Source organism: Alligator mississippiensis, chromosome 11, assembly GCF_030867095.1.
Source record: "Alligator mississippiensis isolate rAllMis1 chromosome 11, rAllMis1, whole genome shotgun sequence".
NCBI classification, from domain to species: Eukaryota; Metazoa; Chordata; order Crocodylia; family Alligatoridae; genus Alligator; species Alligator mississippiensis.
This window is the reverse complement of record NC_081834.1, coordinates 38,691,854-38,714,414: the sequence shown is the minus strand read 5'-3', so window position 1 is coordinate 38,714,414 and position 22,561 is coordinate 38,691,854. Positions and strand designations below refer to the sequence as shown.

The following is a 22,561-nucleotide window of genomic DNA, read 5'->3' as shown; positions in this document are numbered from 1 at the left end:
ACTGAGAGGAAACTTCTGAAAATGGCCTTTTTCTTTATTGCTCTGCACTGTTCCTGAGATGCTTTACAGCTACTTGGCACTGGGGTCTGCTGCTCCTGTTCTGCTTTGTGTAATAAAAATTCACTCTTGCTCTAATAGCCTCTGAAACATGTTTTTAAGCACTCTTTTTCTTCTTCCTCTCTCCCTCCTGACACTTTTCAGAGGATTGCTTCTTTAAAGATTCTTTTCGCATCTTGCAGAATGAAGAGGGTTTGAACAGACAGGCTTGGTGAGGTGAAATTAAAATCAATTAGTAATTATTACTTTGGGCAGCTGTGGCAGTGAGCATCCTGGCTAGGACGGAATGATGGACAGGACTTGCTGACAAACTGGTCTAACCCTGTTCTGACGGTCCTTAATCTGTCACTTTACCCAAATGATTAAGGTTATATCATTGATTCTAGACCATTTCAGGCAAACTTAAAAAACCAGCAGGCTGCAGCCTACTTTTCCTGTCTTCACATGAGTAAGATGAACAAAGCTGAAGCAATGCGTACTCATCCAGTGAAAAAACATAGTAACAGGAGTGAGTAATATGCTACATGGCCATGGAATTTTCCACTGCCCAGTCAGAATGAAACTGAAGTTGAAACAGAATAAAATACTGCTTGTCTTGTTTCTGAATTCTTAGGTGAATTTGTCTGTCTGTCCTGACAAGTTGGCTAATTCTGGTGAAAATCCACGTTAGTTTTTCTAACCAGCTCTAATGCTCTCTTTTGGCAAACTGACAACCAAAGCTTATTATTCACAGTTCTCAGATGTCTGACCCAATAGACTATAGTGATTTTGTTGGGAAACAGGGTAGTTCTCCACAGTTTTTAGAATGTGTCTCCATCTTGCAGAATGAAGAGGGGAACAGACAGGGTTGGTGAGATGAAATGAAATCAATGTGTGTGACACGTATCAACAGTAATAGCCAAGACATTGTGGCAGCTTTCTCTATGTGGGGCTTCACTTTTCATTCCACAAAGCCCTTTCAGAGTGTACCTGCTGCAAGAAAATGCATACTTTATACTTTTCTTTCCGACAGACTGGAGAATAAAAACTGCACTAATATTTGAAGTTTTAATTCTTTACTCATGTAATTTAACTGCTTAGTTAATTCATTCAGCTTCATTGGAGACAATGTTACATAGGAGAGATGTTGGGATCATGAGACCTTCCAAAAGCTTACCTTTTTTTTGAGGCTGTAATAACTACAGAATCTGTGCAGGTTTAAGCTGATATAGCAAGTTCTTTCTATAGAAATAAAACTTCAATAATGTGTATTCTGCCACTTCACTCTCTCCTAAATGGCATTTATTTATTTTTCTGCAAAAAAAAATTGGCCTGTCGAATTCAAAGCAAAGAACTTTCGTTGTTTTTTTTGAGACTTAGAACTAGAAATCGCCTTTCAACTTCAACATGTTATAAAAATAATAGCCTCTTTTAGCTTCCTAATTTCAAAGTGGTTACCAATGCTAGGGGATACTGTAGTATTTAAAAAAAAAAAAAAAAAAAAAAAAGCAATAATCTTGTTGACATTTTATTAGAGAACCTGATTCCAGTAGCTCTTACATCATGAATTATTTTACCCAAAAAACCCAAACTAGTTTGGCATAAGAAATTAGAATGTTTGGGGTTTCTTGTTTACTTACTTAATGTCTTTATGAATATTTTTACTACTTCATACTTCTTTTACATTTTCAGAGACTCATGGGCTTAGCAGGATTCAGTGTTTATCAATAAATGTTGATAAATATTAATTTCACTTCACACTCACAGACTGATGAAAAAATATTTCCATCGTTAATGCTCAAAATTTATAGAAAGTGGACATAAGAAAAATGCTGGCTGATGGTGTGTGATGGCAGGGTGTGATGAACTGTGTCAAGTGTGGTTTGGACTGCAACCCCTAGAAACACAAGGGGACTGGAAACAAAGGAAGAGGAAGTGACAAAGTGGACAGGGGAGCTACAGGTGAACGGAGTTGGGATGGATGGCAGCTCTATGGCTCAGTTGGCGGCAGTGCTACACCCCCTCCCCCCCATCTCTAATGTTGCATAATCCTGAAAATTTTAAATGGATAAAAATTGAAATCAGTGCTTAAAAATAAATATTGATATTATCTGTTGAAATGAAAAACAATTAAATAAAATAGAATTTTTAGGCTTAGCAGAATATGTAATATACAAGTTCATAGAGGTTGTTACATGAGTTAATAAAACTATAATAAAATTATCTGCTCTATGAAGGACTTCTCTTAAAATGTATCAGTAAATTAAAGGTCTCTTAATATGTTTCAGGAATCATCTATTTTCTTATAACTTGGTGGTTTGTTTATGGATCTCTTTATACATGTTTGTATTTCTGTGTTAATTTTTAGTGAAAATGTTTATCCTTTCCTAGTCCCTTTTGAATGTTCGTTTGTATTTTATGCACTTCAGTAATCTTTCATTTTCACAGCAGCAACACCAAAACATGATATGTATTCTGAAATAAAAATCCAGGTCAAAGTTGTTAATATGGAAAATAGTCCAAGTTATATACTAAGGGAATAGCCATAATTATTTTAATGGATGGAGTACATAAAACTAGTGCTCAGGATATATCTAGTATTGGCTCTTTGTCAGTGTGATCCAGGAGACTGATTCCTGTTTCAGTTCAAGAAAAAAGTCATCTTTGTTTTCCACTTGCTGAATTTCTTGAACTCTTGTCTGTTCTCTAGTCTGCTTTAAGAGCTGTAACTTAGATTCAGTAATTTTGAAAAGATGGCTAACAAATAGAACAACATTAATAAAAGTAGTTATTTTTAAATGAATGTGCACCATTTAGGTATCATGCTAAACTTCTTGACTCCCTCAATGGCATTTTTGTCACACCTGGTCCTATTAGTCTCACAAAAAGTCTAGATTTAAAGGTTCTGCTTTTACTGAATCAAGTCACAAAATTAATGCAAACACTTGAACCAAATAAATAAATATGATTTTCCATCCATCAATTCTACTGACAAGGGGTGTTTGAGACCTTGTTTCTTTCAGAAGTTACAACTAGTGCTTTATAGGGCTGTGCGAAGCTTTGGTCACTGATTCGGAGGAAATTAGGGTCGGATTCGGAGGCCGAATCTCCAAATCCTAATCGAATCAGGAGACCCTTATCTCTCTAAATCGAGTCAGAAGCCTCTGAATAGATTCGGAGAGATTTGACGATCCCATCATAGACACATCTTTATATGTTTTTTCTACGTACCTTGAGGTACCAGGCACGGCTCGTGAACGCTGAAATGGTAGGGTGGATGGAGCATCCCATGGGAGCATGGGGAGTCCCCCACATGCTCAGCAGCAGACCCGGAAGTGGATCAGAAGTACTTCCGGTCCACTTTCGGGTCCACCACCAAGCGCGCGGGGGACCCCCCCCCCTCCCCCCGCGCTCCCGTGGAATGTTCCATCCTCCCCACCATCTCAGTGTTCATGAGCTGCACCTGCTACCTCAGGGTACGTAGAAAAAACATATAATGCTGTGTCTATTGCCTGAATCGCTGATGCTCCAAATCGGAATCGAATCTTCAGATTTCAGATTCGGCCGTATCAAATTGGGACAGTGATCTGAATCAGCAAATCAAATCGGTGTACCCTAAATCGTGCCGAATCTGAATCAAATACTGCCCGCTTCGCACACCCATAATGCTTTATTGATCTAGCCTCTTACTAAAATGTAACTTTATGGGCAAGTGGAAATACAAAAGCATTTTATATTTGATTCACTTTATGGCTTTCATGTACAAATATATAGCTGCTAAATACATAAATTACAATGACCCTTCCCCCCCACCCCCCACGGGGGGGGAAAAAAAAAAGTTGAAATATGAACCAAGCCCAAGTATCATTCTAGAGGAATGGAGTGAGAAAGTTGGTTATTTTCTCTGATGTCAGAAAGGTTTATTGTGTTCATTTGTTTGGAGTTTTTGTCAGAGTTAAAGATCTGTTCAAGTGATGTAGTGGTAGGTTTTGGCAGGAAGCAAATGTGGATGACAAGCTTGTGATGCAAACATGGTAGAGTTAAAATGCAGGGTTTTCCAAATTTAAAAATTAGGTGGGCTTAAATATTACACAGGTGGATACCTACCACTGCAACTAATAGCCAAAGGAGGTTCAGGTACATAATGTCTTAATGAGGATAAAAGTGAATTTTTACCCTTTTAAAGCAGCGGTGCTCAACATCTGACCTATGAGGCAGTTTTATATGGCCTTCAGTCCTCCACACGGTCTGGCAGTTTGTCTCCTGCACTGCCAAACTTCTGGAAAGCGGGATTTGGAGGGAAGGGGGAGGAAGTCCTGCGGGACCAATCTGTTGTTGTGGGGGCTGTGCTATGACCAGATCTGGCATGCTGTGGCTGCATCACTCATCTGGCCCCCAGGACTGGAAGGTTGAGCACCACTGCTTTAAAATAACAGTGGGAAGGATGGTAGACCTGGGAGGCTGTATCAAAGGGGCAAGTAAATGGCCACATTTTATGGTGTCCTGCCTATCTGCGTTCCAGACAATGACCCATGCTCCACAATAGGTTTCTTGGATTAGAGCATCATTAATAGTCCTCTCCACATGGATTCTGTGGCTTGCTGGTACATAGTACGCAGCAGTAGAAAAAGTTATGGAAATCAGGGTATTCATGATGGGCTTAAAACCTTAAAATAAATCATAGTGTACAAGAGGTGGTTCCCAAGCTGGGGAACTGTTATGAAAGAAGCTACTTTGATTTATCAATATATTTATTTTTTCACTAACTGGAAAAGCTGGAGTGTCTTATTCATAATGGTATGGTGTCTTTACAGATTCCATCCTTCATCATTGGGAGACAACAAAAAGCAGATTTTCTGAACAGCATAGAGAAAGCACTCCTCAACTCTTTAAGATTGCATAATCTGCCTATTATATTGTCGTTAATTACAGAACCAATAAATATTTTAAATTGAGGAAGGAAATTCACCAAAGGCTAGTGTGGTGAATAAGAATCAGCTTGCATTCAGGACCTGTAGATTTGGAAAAAGGTGTCTGCTGGTTTTTTCTTTACTTTTAATCTCTATACGTTTCTTCACCTCAAAACTGTATGTTGAGATGTAGGCTAGGTTTGTTTAAAGTACTTATTTAAGAATTTTAGGGTAACAGTAGACATAATCTCAAAGGAGTCTAATTCTAACAGTAAAAATACTGGAACAAGCTGATGAAGGGGAGAGCCTAGAATCAGTAAGTGGGTAGAGCTAAGATCATTTCCTGTGCATTTCCATATTTTTTTCATGTTTGACTTCAGACATCTGAAAATCCTTGGCTGTAATGCTGGTATTGATCAGGGTTGGACAGTTTTGATCAGTGGGATTTTTTTTTTTTTTTTTAATTGCTGGTTTAAATTATTTTGGTTGTAACTGAGCTTTGGCCACTTGCTTTTCCAAAAAATGTTTTGTCAAAGGTTGGCCTCCTTAAGAAAATGGTTATCATTCTGTATTAAGGCTATAAAATGATATTTTGAAATGTATATGTATTAAGCCTATGCACAAATTTTCAAAAACAAACACTGTCAAAAGGATATAACTATAGATAGGAAGCATTATTTTATAAAAGTTATTCTTATGTATTAAAAATGGCATTTATTTGAACTAATACACACAGATTTACTAACTACCAGTTGGTACCATACTCTACATCCATTTAAAACAAGGCATTGAAAAATGAAATTAAATTTTTAATAAAGAATGGAATCTGAAAATCATTTCAAGCATACAATTGTATTTTTAAAGGAAGAATATCTCAAGTCAGTTTTTTTTCCTAAATAATATTTAACCTAGGAAAGGTAAATAAGAAAAAAACACTGCGTTTTGCATTTCATTCTCTTCGATTATTCTCATTTGGAATTTGGCTCTTTTACCTATTTGGCATTTAAGCTTTTTACAGCACATTACAAATTTGCTTTCTGTCTCCATTCCTAACCTGTTTCTCAATTAATTCTGGATGAAATTAACAATAAGAGGATGTTTTTCTACACAAGTGGTTGTTATTATGTATACTTGTGGATGAATTACAAAGGTAACAAACTTCATTGAAGACCACCATGTTCCTTGTTTTGCATCAATCCTCATAGCATGCCTGGAACTGAATCACAAGGTATGAAAGCTTAGGATTAGTTTCTTTCACTGTTGAGCAGTATCTTAGTCTACACTTACTGTATTTTCTAACATTTTCATGCACCCTAAATAAGACAAACACCTTGGTTTTTTGGAAGGTAGAATGTAGAAAAAAAAGTTTTGTTTTTTTTTTTTTTTTTCCTGGAGCCATGGCTGACTGTGATATAGAACAAGTTCTCCTGAGCACATAAAGCATCCAGAAAGTCCAGCATCCCAGGAGATAGCCTGGTTGAGGCAACAGGAACTTCCAGATGTGGTAGGACAACAACAAGGCTAAACCTGGGCTGCCCTGGTAGGTGTGGTGCCAGCAGGTCAAGGGAAGTGATTATTCCCCTCTGTTCAGCACAGGTGAGGCCACATCTCGAGTACTATGCTCTGTTTTGGGCCCCCCACTACAGAAAGGATGTGGACAAATTGGAGAGAGTCCAGTGGACGGCAACAGAAATTGGGAGGGGGCTGGGGCACATGAGGGAAGACTGAGAGAACCAGGCTTATTTAGTCTAAAGAAGAGAAGATTGAGAGGGGATTTAATAGCAGCCTTCATCTGCCTACTGAAGGGGGTTTTGAAAGAGGATGGAGCCAGACTGTTTTCAGTGGTGACAAAAGACAGAACAAGGAGCAATGGTCTCAAGTTGTAGTAAGGGAGGCTTAGGTTAGATATTGGAAAGCATTTTCTCACTGGGAGGGTAGTAAAACACTGGAACAGGTTACCCAGAGAGGTGAGGGAATCTCTATCCGTGGAGATTTAAGACCCAGCTAGACAAAGCCCTGGCTGGGATGATCTAGTTGGGGATGGTCCTGCTTTGAGCAGGAGGTTGGACTAGATGTCACCTCCTGAGGTCCCTATCAACCCTCATTTTCTCTGATTCTGAGGCCAAGTTTCAGACTCTTTCAAGGCCAGTAGTAAGACTTTTACTACTTGACTACAACATACCAGTTCTTGTGAATAATAAAGTGTTGTTTCTATGCCACTACACTTGTCAAGATACAGCAGACTACATGTGGCAGCTCATTCGTCCCGAGTTTACTCTGTGCTCTTTCAGGCACAAGCTGCGGTGCTCAGCCAAGAGCTACTGCTCTAAGAGACTGCCCCTTCTTGCTGGACGAGAGGCAAACTGCAAGCATCTTGCAGCCAGTAGAGCATAGTGTCTGTATGCTTCTAGTCTAGCAAAGAAGCTTCCTCACTTAAGATTCATGCCTCAAGTTTTGGGAGAAGTGCAATTCTAGAACATTCTCCTTTGCCAAATAAACCCTTGTTTGGATGGTTAAATAGTATCTAAATGGCCTGGAGAATGCAGTGAGGATCATTAGCAAGATATTTTCCCTATATTTAAAATGACATACATTTAAGAATTAAAGATGCAAGCAGATATGCTGGCAGAGACGGTCTTGAACTTCCCCCTTTTTTAAGACTAATAAAACACTCCTTTGCCCTAGAAACCTACCTGTCTGGGGTGCAAAACTACAAACAGGGTGGCAGTTACTAGATTGAGATTCACTCTAATGAGATTTGAGTTGTTATGGGCTGTTGGTGTTGGACCCTGTATTTGGAAAGAATGTTCTCTTGTGGGAGGAATGAGTAAATGTATTAAATTGCTACTTGTGGTCTTGTATGTTCTTTGAAGAAATAAGAGGGAAGTGGATCTCTCCATTAAAGGAAAGTTGTAAATACGGGGCTAGAGAAGACAAAAACAATTTGGCTTCTCTATAACGATTCAGAGCCCATCCTGTATTCCTTAGGTGTATTTGTGTTCTTTGCCCCAAGAATAAAGGCCAGAATCAAACAAGCCAAAAATCCTATTTTGCCTTATTGTCCACCACTTCATTTTATAATTTCTTTTTATATCATCATATACTACGTTCTGTTTTAATTTTGTGTAAAATGATAGAATGGATAATTTGTGTGTTTTAGCAAAACACATGTTATTTTATTATATATAATTCTATTTTTCATTTTAATGTATTGTTTTGGCAAAAGCTATAAATAAAGAACTAATTTTGGGCTGATTTTTTTTGGGGGGAAGGGCATATGGTATTCAAGTAAATACAGCAAAATTAATCTCTTTATTGTGGAAAAAGTTTGTAGGTTAACAAGTGAGCTGGGAATTGCACAGTTGTTAAATCTAGATGTGACTCGTTTCACATTCAGTTTTGGCTCTTTGTTACGTATTCTGAATAGCTACTTGTGTTACCTCTGCAGTTGTGGCCACCTTGATCTGGCGTTGGTCAAAAGCAACTGCTATAGCTTTTAATTGCTCATGGGGGTGTTTTATCTCTCTGTACAACTTCGTTGTTGATGATTTTTTACTATGTTGTCCAGAATATCGCTTTTGTATTCATTTACAGTTTTCTTATAAAACAAGCTACTTATCTATCTTGTCTATCCTAGCAGCTGGGGCATAAGAGAACCTTTAAAGTTGCTAAAATGGCTTTCTACAGCATGTTGGTTTCAAGAAGTATTTTTGAACCTCTTTGACTTATGTAACAGGGTGAAGCCTATTGTGAGTTGTCATTTTTCCAGAAGATTCATAAAATGAGATGCGTGAGCATAGCTTGGTGCTCTGGTATTCCTGGCATGTTTATTAAACACAAGTTTCTTCAGTGTTCTCTCCTTAACTTATATGCTCTTAAACATAATACATATTTAATATATTTTATTAGTCTTGATATTTAGCTTGTGGATGGATAAGTTGAATGCATCGGATATAAATTTCAAAGTGAAAAAACAGAACTGTGCATTCCCTTAGGTGTGGGTCATACTTATTCTTGCCACACTTCCTTAAGCTATGCAAAGCAAAATTCTGTCATCCCTAGATCAGAAAACAGCACATTTCTAATGGGATAGAAATCCAAAGGTTATATTCCAGATTTTTCTTAAAAGCACAGTGGTAGTTCTGTGACGGCATGTGGCAAAATAAACCTCAGATGTACGTGTCCAGAATGCTTCACATTGCCAATCTACTGTTCCAAGTGCTTGTTCCTTTCATTTAGTAGTTAACAAAATGGATACAGATAGTGGTGTAGAACTGAGTGGTGGGAGGCCATGTACTGCTTTTTCTAATTTTTACTATACATGAGGGGCAAATGTAGCTTCTAACTGCAAAGGTTTTTCTTTTAGCTTGTCTGTATTTTCTAGCTGTATAGTGGTTCTGTCTCTCCAGGTAGACAGTGGCAATATTAAACTAACAACCTTTAATTTGGATCTTAATTCTGACTATGCTTGGATATTTGTCTAGAACAGAATACACCCAAAGCTGTGATCATACTAATAAATATACTTCTGTTGTAGTTGAGGGGGGGAAAAAAACTACTTAAAATGATGTTTATATGTTGTCCTCCCCACAAGGTCTCGTTCAGCACTTGGACACTCAAGATCCCACTGGAGCCAAAGCTCTAGCTCTCATCCTGCAAGACCTCAAGAACAGCGAAACCGTAGTAGAGTTTCCACTGTCATACAACCACTGAGACAGAACGCAGCAGAAGTGGTGGACCTTACAGTGGATGAAGATGGTAAGTTACAGTGGTGATTTGTAACTAATGAAAATGTTCAAGAACGAGATCATTAATCAGAAGACAGAATTACATTTCATAGTAACAAATCAATATTTGGGAAATCTAACACAACCTTAAGCAAACTGATCTCCTGGGTTTTTTGAAAATGTTCAAGTATCTTAACAAAGCATTCTACTTGACACAAGATAAGTTATTCCAAATGTGTCATCCTTTGATTTTTTTTTTTTAAATTTTTTTACCCCCTAAGTTTTGTAGGTCAATTTAAGTAGCCAGAAACTATAACTCCCCCTTTCACCCTCTTTATACATATCACTTGCAACAAGACGTTCATTTTCTAGGAGGAAAATGAGTGTTGACTGGTAGAAAAGAGTTGTTTATAGTCCTGCTTCAGTGTTTGATAGTGAGAGAGAATTTTTCTAAAAAGTGTTGTAAAAAGCTAGTAAAATGACAATAGGCTTATCTGCTAGAGTTCTAGCACTGACATCTGGATCCTGCCAAAAGTTTGGAGAAAAAGAAAAATTGCGCAAATCTAACTTTGTCACCAGTGGTGCTCTTCCCTTTTGCAACCACCCTGATTGTCTGGTGCTTCAATTGAAGCACCAGATAATCAGTCAATATTACAAGACTAGGTTTCCTTTCTTGGAGATGGCTTAAAGTGCATCAACCTTTAAATAGGTATGGAAACACTGATTGAAATTAAGCAAGAAAGCAGGTTGACTACTTAAAAGGAGAGCATATGTTTTTGTAGACTTGCTGCTCAGACTTCTTACTTAAAGGTGGGAATACATTTATTCCTTTGGCAAATGATGGTATTTAATTTCTCTTTCATAATAAACCTTGCTACAGCACATTTTTCCTCTGTTTTTTAGTTGACTGCTAGAGGAAGCAGGTTTTGAAAACTGTCCAAGAATCCCGTTTTCAGAACCATAGTTATTATAAACCTCGTTTCATAGACCAAATAATTTAACATTGTAGGGGAAGCGTCCAAACTTACAGAACTGATGTTTTTAATGTTATTTATTATAACTTTCACCTTTGCAAAGGTGTGCTGACCGAACTATTACAGCCTTCTAATACTCCTAAGATTGCATTTCACTTGATAAATCTGTTACTCCTGTGAACCACTGAAATTACAAATATGAGGTATGCCGAAGGGTTTATATTGTTTCTAAGCTAGCAGCATAAGACTCTCCAGCTACTAGTTCTTCTGAAGGGATCATTATTGCCAAGTGAAGCAGAATTTTACCTCCATTTGGAGCTTTTAGTCATTTACTTCTCCAGATGTTAGTATATGAAAACCACAGCAGAGGCTATCAGCATGGGTTAGTCTGTAGTAAGAGTGAAGTATTTTAATGTTGGGCAACATTCTGGCAACAGATTTGCCTTTGGAGTTTACCAGGTTCATGAGGTTGAGGAGTGCATAATCAGGTCAGTTTGAGATTTTGGAAGGCCCCTAGCAGACATTATACTTAAAGTGTAATTAATAAGTTAAATATGTCTTAAGTAGTAATCCAGCCACTTGTTAACACAGTGCAATAAAGCAAGACATAAGCCACAAAGTTAATACACAAAATACATGTAATAACTTTGTGGCTGGTTCCCGTAGCACCTTAAATTGTACATGTGGCCAGGTATAAGCTGATTGGGGCTCCCAGCCTCAGACTCATGAAACCCTTGACTGATGTGCCCCCTGAGGCTGCGAGCACTGATCAGCTGACTGCCACCCTCAGTGTCAGGCGTATATTAGATTCAGGGTCTCTAACGTGGCCCTGAGGTGAGGAGCCGTGATCAGCTGCTGCTTCCAGCTTTGGGGGCACATCCCATATCCCACGTTCATACCTCCTGTCATACATGGGTGGCACGGCAGGAAGTGTGATGGTTGGAATTGCAAATCAGATTTCATGGCACCTTTAATTGAACGTTTGTGAGGGATCAAAGTGCCCTATAGCCATCACTCATGGAAAAAATAATCTAAGAGATTTTTCCTAAACACTTTTCCCAGAACTTCTGCTTTTAAATAAAACTCATACCAAGCAGCGCCCACAGAATACTAAATGCTAACATATGTGTATACCAAACTTTAAGCAATATATTTGAAAAGCTCATGAGTGTTGGGACTTTGAAAAATCCCACATACTCCTTCCTTGACAAAATGCTGATTTAATCATTAAATTTAAAGAAAATATTTGCTGTTTAACATTTCTATCTCAAAATTATAACTTTATCGTAATAAAAATACCAAATATCTCTCTCTTCTGACAGCCCAACAGAGACTTAATAAATAGGTCAGGTTGCTTCAGATGTTCTCCTGTTTTCTTTCATTCTGATTCATAGAGACCTGTCATGAGACACTAGACAGTTATTAGGGAGAAAAATTTGAAACTCTAAAACAAGCCAGCCTTTGATCTTAAGTTAGACTTGAATTGTCTTAGTGTGCATCTCTTAGTCTTTTAATCCACTACAGTTGCACAATGAAAAGTATGGTTTATCTCACCTGTCTGTTTTACTTTCTTCCCCAAATTAATCCAGTAAAAGGTGGCATCTACTCTTTGTGTTTACTGTGCTAGACTGATGTATTTATTTTTAGCATAGACACTAAAACTTAATTACTGTATTTATGTGCAAGGTTTATTTTGGTTTCTCTTTTTTAGTATGTCAAGTCAGGAATTACTGAATTCATGTAAAGAACATCTAAGATGTTTCCATGCATTTTGGAAAACCATGGGATCAGTTTGCCAAGTTTGCTGCTTTTTCATGTGCGTTAAATGTGTGCTGTGAGGTATAATTAATTATATATTGTTTGCTTAGGGATGTTTGACAAACAGTAGTAAGCATGTGAGCCACTGTTTGCCTCATCAAATACCAGAATGATTTGATTTCTTTTCTGTTTATGTCTAACTATGGCCAAGTAAATAAAGCTTTGTGTGGTTTGTGAAATCATTTAAAATTGACTCTTAAAGTGTGACTTGACTAAGAAGTAGGAGGATAATGAATTTTAAACCTGTTCTTAATTTGGAGTTTTTGTGCTTCTGGTGGAAACAGGATTTACTTTAACATTATATGTCTCATTAGCCCCTTTGTTCGGTCTTTCTCAACATCTGGTAGAAATGGGTTCCAAAATGTCCTTCAGGATAACAAGTAATGAAAACTGAATTTTTTTAACTTGAAAAGGCTCTGATATTAGTGCGATCATGATGATCTCTCTCATTCCCACACATCCGCAGAGCCCACAGTTGTGCCAACAACCTCAGCTCGAGTGGAATCCCAGGTTGTGAGCTCTACGTCCAGTACCAGTTCCAATACCTCTACCTCAGAGCCGGCCTCTGATGCAGCTTCAGGTGTCTCCAACAGCCAGCCCTCTACGGTGTCAGAGGCTTCGACTACTCTTCCCAGTAGCAGCACTGCTGGGACTTCAGCTGGAGGTACAGAATAAGAAAAGAGTTTTCAAAGTCTGTCTGCTAAGTTGCTTATTACTTGTGAGAATATGTTTAGATCTGAATTTACCTTATTTAAAGGTATTTGTGCCTTTTGTCTTTGTGCAGATCCTTTTTAAAACAAAATAGCAAGTCAGAATTTTCCAGAGTAATACCCTGATAGTGTCATGTTAATAACCTCTAGAGAGGATTTATGTCCCCCAATAAGTGCGCTACAGAAGAGAGCTCTTAAGGTAGTTTCCCAGATTAAAACAAGCCAAGGCTTTCTCCTGCCTGTAGCAAAATATGAGGTCCTTAGTGCTGCTTGGCTCTGCCCAGGGCTTATACATAGATTGTAAGGGGCTGGAAGGGACCTCGGAAGATCATCGGGTCCAGCCCTCTGCACCAAGCAGGAAAGACAACTGGGTATGTTGGCTGGGCATGTTAACTTTGTCGGACTTTAACTGTGTCCCAGCAAGCAACCCAGTTCCACAGAGATGAGTGAGGCCCAAGCTCACTTGTGGCCCCCACACTGCCTTTTACAGCTACATGGGTATTTTCAGAGAGGTAGGATCCAGGTAAGAAGCCTAAATCCTTCCCTGGGAGTGAAGCCTCCCATTTCAATGTGGAGAGGTATTCAAGAAATGTATATCTTACAGAAAGCTGAGGTGTTCTAAGGATTTCTTGACTTTATCCCTGTGAAGGTAGTAGGGCAGGGTGGCACCTTGGATATTATCTAGTTCAGAGAGGCAAGAGCCTTCATAGGCAACAACCTATTTTCATAGCCTCTGACAATGGATTGGCAGAAAGAAAGGGTTTATATAGAAGGGAAAGGGACAGGAGGAGGGGACACTCATAAGAGGTGAAGTGGGGCAGGTTGTTGCCTATAGCTCATGCCTCTGAACGAGTTAGTTCAGGGGTGGACAAAATGCGGCCCGCGGGCCAGATGTGGCCCACCAAGCCATTCTATCTGGCCTGTGGGGCCCCTAAACAATTTAGAAAATTAATATTAATCTGCCCTCAGCTGCCTATCATGTGGCCCTCGATGGTTTGCCAAAACTCAGTAAGCGGCCCTCCGCCCAAAATAATTGCCTGTCCCTGAGTTAGTTTCTAAGGTGCCATTGTTTTCTGCGTTCTGCCTTACTGCAGACTAACATGGTTAACCACCTTTCTGTCCTGCGGACTGCATCGTTGAATGATGATCTCTTCTCCCTAATAGGGGACTTGCATTTTCCATCATCTCTTCTCATGACATGTGGCTTATGAAGGGTGGAAGGTCTGATGTGTGCCTGCTCCTTTCTCTAGCTAAACAAGACTTATTCAGCAGGACCCAGGTGTAGCAGAGTTCTCCTTCTGTAGACCCCAATAGGGTGCCCTTGTAGACAGCACAAATTTGGGGCTTTGCATCTGTTTGCTTCACCATACTGAATAGTGATGGGGGTCAAAATTGCTTAAAAAAACTAGAAAAATGTTCAGGTGGAAAGAGTTAGTAAAGTAAGTAAGTAAGGATCTATCTTGGAATAAGCATTAAAGAGGGGGTAAGGTTAATGAATTCATTAGCTTTTAGTGCTGGAGGCAAAAGACCTAGTAGCTTTTTGCAGACATACTTAAAACCTGGAGATTGGAGAGTAAGTCAGAACTGGCCCCAGTTATAAGTACACCCAGTTTGGGGGCCCACTAAATTTATGAAATATAAACAAACAGGAGGGTAGGTACCACCATTAGTAGTAGCTTAAGGAAAATTCATTACCTGAAGGAAATCTGTAGATTTATGGGGTATAATGCCATCAAGGACCAATCTAGTTTGACTTCCTTTAAAATACAGACTTTTGTATTTCACCCTGTTGAGCACAGTAACATTTTCGGCTAAAACACAGCTTCTTGAAGCACATTAGGTAGCACGTAACAACTTGAAGCTCTTGCGGGGCAGGGAATGCTTTCTGTTTTCAGTACCTGCATGTTGCTTCTTCCATTCTAATCGTAACCGAGCAGCTAACAACGTTCCTATGAGGTGGAGGATGTACTGTCATCCCAGTTTTATAGTTAGGGAACTGAAGCAAAGGCTAGCATTTTACCAAGGTCTCCAAATAATCTGGTGACAAAACAAGGAAATGCTGTGGGGTCCCCTGAGTTTAAGGCTAGCTCTTTCCTCTTCCTTTGTATAGTATCTCATGGTCTGCTTTGGAGTAATATTCCAGTCAGTCCAGTTCCTCTGACCATATATATAAAAAGATCTAACTGAATAGTTAATTTCAAAGCATTCATTAGTCAGACTTTAAACTATTTTAATAGCCTTTTAAAATATTTAGTAAGTGTTACTTGTTCACGAGATGTAATTTTCCTTGCTCTGGATAGGTAATTAATTGTTGTTTTATGGGTCCATATTTGATTAAATGGAAATATTACCCTTTCAGCTACCATGTACAGATACAATTTCTGTTTCATTGACTTTTTGTTTTCAACAACACTAAACTTGTTTAATTTCTTTCTTTAAGATGATGTAAGGAGAACTGCATCTAGCACTACACTGGAAACTGGCCCTCCTGCTATGCCAAGGTTACCATCATGCTGTCCACAACATTCTCCATGTGGAGGATCTTCACAGAATCATCATGCATTAGGACACCCTCACACAAGCTGTTTTCAGCAGCATGGCCACCACTTTCAGCACCATCACCACCACCACCATAATCCTCACCCAACTGTCCCACTGTCTCCTTCATTCAGTGACACCAGCTGCCCTGTTGAAAGGCCTCCTCCAGTGCCAGCGCCTTGTGGAGCAAGCAGTAGTTCTGGTGCCAGCTACCATGACCAGGCATGTTCAGTTTTTGTGATTGTTTTCACTTTGTTTTTAAGTGACATTTGAATGTATTATATAATTGAGTAAGATGCTGCTTTGGGAGTTCATTTCTCATTGCCTTTAGTGAGCATTAGAAAAGGCGCTTACGATAAGAAAATATAAAGCGTAAGTGCTGTTGAAAAATTTGAAAACCAAACAAAATACCTTGTGTGTTAACAGTTGTCACTTTGTTATTTGGATCCCTGTCATTGGCTTAATTTTTTCCTGTTTTATTAAAAAAACAACAACAACAACAACAAAACCACCCCCACCATGGCTCCAAATACACTCCAGAGACTTTATACCTTAGTGCATCCAAAAGTTTCTAGCAGTTTTCACCAATATGACCTGTAACCCCACGAGGTTACAGTGCATCAGTGAATAATTCAGCCATTACAGACTCAAAACATTGATTTAAAAAATACTACTTGGTGTATGGGCTTCAGTACTTCATTTTACATTAATTTTAAAATACTTTAAAGCTTTAAAGTTCCTTTTAGCAATGACTCATTTGTACATTTAAAACTGCTGTTTTATACTCTGGTGACTACATTTTAGAACCTATGATGATTTATTACTATTAGGCATGTACATCAGGCACAACTAAGCAGAATACTAGAGCACCTGTCTCTGTCTCAGCAAATGTGCAGTGTAACTTCCTTTTGGGCATCAAATTAAAATTAGTACTTAGTGAGCCAGTTAAGGTACAATAGAACATATTGAAATTAAACTGGGGAACTCAAAGAAGAATGTGAACATCCTTATCCAATTCACCCTCCTTAATGGGGGCCAGTACATTTTATGAAATGTAAATAATCATACCTAAAGAACTTTAAAGTAGGGCTGTAAGAATGTTATCACTTAAAAATTTATTTTGCAAAACATTGCTTTTGATGCAACACTTAAAGGGGGGTGGGGGGAGGGCTTATTTTAAAATATATAAAGAATTGCTTGAAAACAAGGCAGGTTTTTTTTGTTGTTTTTTTTTTTGTACAGCAGGCTCTGCCAGTGGACTTAAGCAACAATGGTATAAGAAGTCATGGAAGTGGTGCTTTCCATGGAGCATCAGCATTTGACCCGTGCTGTCCTGGTTCTTCATCCCGAACTGCAATCTATGGGCATCAGGCTAGTGCTGGCCCAAGCCAACCAATAACAATAGATGGATATGGATCAAGCATGGTTGCACAACCCCAGCCCCAACCTCCTCCACAGGCTTCACTCTCATCCTGTCGACACTATATGCATTCTCCTTGTAAGTACAGCGTTTTATCTAAAAAAAAATAAATAAATAAAATAAAAATACAACTTTGTGAAATACGGGAAAGTAAAGCATGGCAGCATTGATTGTTTTAAGGTTTTACCATCCACTTTGATTTTTAGCTTTAGAAATAGCATTCTTGCATTCTAAACTATGGGATGTTTTACGCTTAGTAAACTGTCTGAGTCCATCTAAAAATCCTTCCAGCACAGAAAAATTGAAAGGGGGGAAGGGTCCAGTCTCTCTTGCTTTGTGCATTATCCAGGGTAGCATTTTTTTGTTTATAAATGAATTCACTGCCTTTTCAGATACCAGCTTTATTTATAAATTGTTGTGGGTTGAGCTTGAAATAGTGAAAAGTTCCTTTTGTTGCTGTTTTGTTGAGTAGCAATCCTTCTTTTGTTATTTTAAAGTCTTTTAAACTCATATACAGTGGTGTGGAAAACCATTTGTATTTGAGATATTAAGAACTGAACGTTTGGTAATGCGAAGTGATGCATAGAGCATAATTCTATTTTGGCTTATTGTTCAGTGGAATCCTGACGCATTAATTCTAAATTGTAGTAAAGTCATATCAAGAGCTTTGACACACTTCCTTCTCTCTCTTGCTATTTTAATTGTTCACTTTCTGATGCAGTGAATATTGGATGCTACTTTCTCTTGCTGTCTATCTTAGCTTGTTTTAGAGATTGGTGGCCCTTATGCACTCAGTTCCTGCTAAGGATGTGGTTTCCTCCATTATTGACTGATTGATTTGGTATGATATCTTTTACCTTGGTCCTAGTGTTGCAACAAGCTCCACTTGGGCACGCTTAGATGTAAGTTACTATACCACACCTTCTCTAAACATGCAGGATCTACCTGTATGGCAGCATGGCAATTGCTGCAGCATTTGAATATCTGGGCCTTTTGTTAGTTACCACTTCGCTTCTCACAAAATTTCATTTTAAAATAATGGGTTTGATAAGTTCTTTTAAAGATATTATACATAATTAAATCCTCCTTGTAAGGACTGTGGTGTCTGAAGGGCAACATAATTAGCATTTACATGTCAGGTGAGGTTGCCAGAGGACTTCCTTTCCTATAACACTTACACTTTGAGAGCAGCAGGTAAAGCAAACTTGTTAAGAGATGTTAGCTTTGGGGTTTTTTGTTTTGGTTTTTTTTAAGTGATGATTACAGGTAAGAACTAGCATGACATGGTGTTATTTATGCATTGGTGCACATATACACAACAGAATAACTTCTCTCCCATTCCTATTTATATTGTGAATATTATGGATGATTTAAGAAGAAAAGGCTTGCATCATCCCACTAGTCCTGATGTGGTGTGGTATTTGGATTTCTTCCAGACATTTCCTTTTTTACCATATTAGCAAGTACTTTTTAGGGTAATGTGATTTTTTTTTTCCCCTCCCCCCCCTCCTCTCCCCACGCCCATCTTTCCTCTGTAATTGATGCCCATTGCCTTGTGTGGTCTTCTACCTCCACTAGGCAAATCCTTTGAAATTTGACTTTCTGGTTTTGATTTTGTTCATTTAGGTTGATGGGGCACTTTATCATTTCTATCACTTCAGTGAATTTGAGACAGTCATTGTTAATTCTGGCTTTAACTACGCAATAATAATGGTCAAAAGCCAACTATTCCTATAATGATAATGTTATTATAAGAGTGAGGATGTAGCTGTGATAAGATAAATGATAAAGAAATGTGTGTAATATAGTTGAGTACAGTACCACAATGATGTGAAACCATTTTAGTTTCTTATACACTTACTCAATAAGCTTTATGTAATAGATTGAAAATGGTCAATGTTTTTATTCCAGATGCTTCTTTGACCAGACCTCTTCATCATCAAGCTTCTGCATGTCCTCACGCTCATGGAAACCCACCTCCTCAACCCCAGCCACCACCTCAAGTGGATTATGTTATCCCACATCCAGTGCATCCTTTCCATCCTTCAATTTCCACCCATGCATCTTCTCATCCTGTACCACCACCTCCACCAACTCACCCTTTAGCAAATGCAGCTGCTCCAATTCCACAGCATCTTCCAGCTACACACCAGCCTATTTCCCATCACATCCCTGCAACAGCACCTTCAGCACAGAGGCTGCATCCTCATGAAATGATCCAGAGGATGGAAGTCCAGAGAAGAAGAATGATGCAGCATCCAACGTATGTCATAAGTGTCGTGAAACAGTAACTAAACACTTAATTAATTCCCCTCAGGTTTGTAAAATGCTGCATGTGACTTTTGGTTGTAACTGCATGGCTAGATGACCATCAGAATTAAATCCTGGTAAGAAGGGGACCTCTATTGTTATACCACAGCTGCTGCCTGAGTGTTAGGGTTGAACCTGTCCTCTTACCTCTCAAAGTTCTCTCTCCAGATAAGGTCACTGGTACACTGGAAGGAACATTATTGCTTTTGTTGGCCATGCTTTATCTATCCTGGGAATACATGGGGTTCGTTTTTCAGGCAATTCTGAATGTTGTTGTCATTATTATTATGAATGCTTAATGTTAGTTTTCAAATATACTATAATTAGAACTATCACTCATCCCTGCTGTTAGCTAGATTTAACTCACTCTGGCCAGCTTCCCAGCACATCCTTAAACTTGTTTCCACTGTAGAAATTGGCAAGGTTCTCTTTATACATTGACACTTAAAAAACAAATTAACAGCTTACTGCCAGAAGTGATTTATATGGTCAAATTTATAGAAGAAATTTAGATACATTATTTAAATAACTTAATTTCCATGTACATTAAAACAAATGTTAGGAGTAGCAATTATTTGACTGTTTCCTTACAGTGCCTGCTGAATGATTTGAGAAGCACACCTTAACAGGAAGGAGCTGGGCAGTGTTTTAGCTGGATTATCTTTGAAAACTTGTGGTGATTGGGAGAGGTCTCAGATATAGGAAAAAGGCAAATGTAGTGTCCATCTATAAGAAAAGGAGGAAAGAGGATCTAGATACCTGAGGTACCTTCCAAACCTAATTTTCTATGATTCTGTGAATATGTACCCAGGTCTACAGTTATTCTGGATCCATATTAATCATTTTAAGAAATTGCCCTAAGGCTGTGGACAGATAAGTTACAGATTTAAAATGGAGGAGGGACTTTCTGCTCATGTGCATATATCATCTGATCAGCGGCAAGTGTCCCATGTATGTTTCTGTCCCACAGTAAATAGAAGGTAAATCAGGACAGCTTACCTTAAAATTAGAGCTGCTAAATTACCTTGTTTCACCTATTATTTGCAGAGGAGAGTGGGTATGTAAAACAGTTGCAATAGATCAGTTTGAAACATGACACATTCCGGTCCTCTAAATAGGTGTAATTGTTAGATTTGTTCATAACCTTAGTATTTTCTTATACTACTTTATTAAAATTTTTAAAGAGAACATGTCACCAAAGCTGCTGTTTTAATGTTAAACTAAACTAAAAATAAATGCAGTTACCAAACTAATATCAAACCAAGGTCAAATGAGACATTTAATGTCAACAGCAGTTTAGAATTAAAGCCAAATATAAATCAACAATTTATTTTTTAAAGATAACTCTTACAAATTCTGAAAAGTATTTTGAGAAGGTGGCTGCTTGGTTGTGAATCCCAACTAAAGAATTCTTATAAATTCTAATCAAATCTGATTTTGAGCAATTAAAGTTAATGCCAAAGCCAAATTATCTAATGCCTTGAACCACAGCTTTTGATTTAAATAAGTTAGTTATCTCAAATATGTGATCAGGGGTAACATTTTTCCTTCCCCTCCCAAACTCATTACAATACATAGTCATGTCTTCTAGATGTTTGTATAATTGTAGACTGAAGATTTTTACTTGGTACATCATGCTGGCAGTGTGCGTTTTCCACTTCACAAATTAAGCATGAAAGATGGTTCCTAATTAATACCTAGTTTTTTGAATGACCATTGTCTGGATTTCAGATATCAGATCAGTCCAAAAGTGGTTTATATATGACAAAAATTTTTGTTTAATGGGTGGATAATCTCAATATGAGTAAATTACATCTTCCATGTTTCTTACTTGGTGTTCTTCTGTTATCTTAGACGTGCACATGAACGGCCTCCTCCACATCCTCACCGAATGCATCCCAATTATGGTCATGGCCACCATATTCATGTGCCTCAGACTATGTCCTCCCATCCTCGACAAGCTCCAGAGAGGTCTGCATGGTTAGTACTTTAATTACTCTGGTGTGTCCTGTGGCTCTTTAGGTGTTAATTTATTGGTATATATCTTATGTTCATTGTGAGAATTGTATCAATCATGCTGTCTGCATCTTAGTTCAATAAACTATGCACATATACAGGAGAAAATGCTTAAAGATAAGAGATCTCTTTAAAATGCCACTTTTAAAACTCACTACTTCAACATTATTTGCATCTATTTTATAAATCATTGGAAGTTTCTGCCACTACTTCAGAAATGTGCGTGTGTGATTGAATTAATTTGGTTCCAGCTATTGCAATGAATTCTGAACCTGAATATTGCTGCAAAGGTATTTTTTACAAAGAACATTTTTTCAAGTTAAAGGTGCAGACCTTATTTAAGCTATTAATTACTGTTGGTTCAATCTGGTGTATGTATGAACTTTTTTAAATTATTATTTCAAAGACATTTGCCTCTGATATGGTTCTTTACATGGAACTTTACTCCTAGGACCTTATGGTATCAAAAGTGCTGGAAAGTTCTAGAAATGTAAAAAATGGGTTTGAGCCACTAAAAAAAAATCTGTTGCTGAAATGATTAATAGTAAACTGCAGAGCCATTGTTTTGAGGAAAATATAACATCCTAAATTACTAATAGAGTTGATGTGCCTAACACATGATTCCTATGATGACAGTTAAGCTTCTACAGATTTGTTAATTTATCTTTGCTGATTTAAAAAAAAATGTTTTTAAGCCATCTACTTAGCCATAAATGCAGTCTGGGAAATGGTGATATTAGTAAGAACTGGTTTAATGGAAAAGACTTAATTAGTCTATCTTGGGCATGCCTACATGTGCATTGAGGCACGCCTAAATTTTAATGCACATTTAATGCGCATTAAAACAATTTAGGTTCACGTCTACATGTGCACACATTAAAGTACATTAATGTGGTGCACGCAGGCTGACATGGGACCAAACTTAGTCCCAAGTCAGTCCATACACAGTATTAATGTGCCTTAACGCATCTAAACTTGTGTTAATGAGCTTTAGCTATTTGTGCCTAAATTTGATACCTGCTTTTGCAGGTATCAAATTTAGGCATGAATAGCCTAAAATTGCCATTTTTAAGGCACATTAAGGGCGTGCACGTGTAGACAC

At 38.1% G+C, this 22,561-nt stretch overlaps 1 protein-coding gene across 7 annotated transcripts in view; it reads left to right on the top strand.

The window, feature by feature from the left end:
- The window catches only part of RNF111 (ring finger protein 111), a 99,408-nt gene that overhangs the window by 57,875 nt on the left and 18,972 nt on the right, over positions 1 to 22,561 (top strand). For 5 of the 7 annotated variants that reach the window (XM_019477760.2, XM_019477756.2, XM_019477758.2 and 2 more), the window contains 6 exons: positions 9,541 to 9,704; positions 12,932 to 13,129; positions 15,616 to 15,935; positions 16,956 to 17,211; positions 19,045 to 19,396; positions 21,298 to 21,423. In XM_019477760.2, coding sequence (XP_019333305.1) covers positions 9,541 to 9,704; positions 12,932 to 13,129; positions 15,616 to 15,935; positions 16,956 to 17,211; positions 19,045 to 19,396; positions 21,298 to 21,423 — 1,416 coding nt within the window. The remainder of the gene's footprint in view (positions 1 to 9,540; positions 9,705 to 12,931; positions 13,130 to 15,615; positions 15,936 to 16,955; positions 17,212 to 19,044; positions 19,397 to 21,297; positions 21,424 to 22,561) is intronic. The other 2 variants (XM_019477759.2, XM_019477757.2) reach the window with 1 other exon arrangement.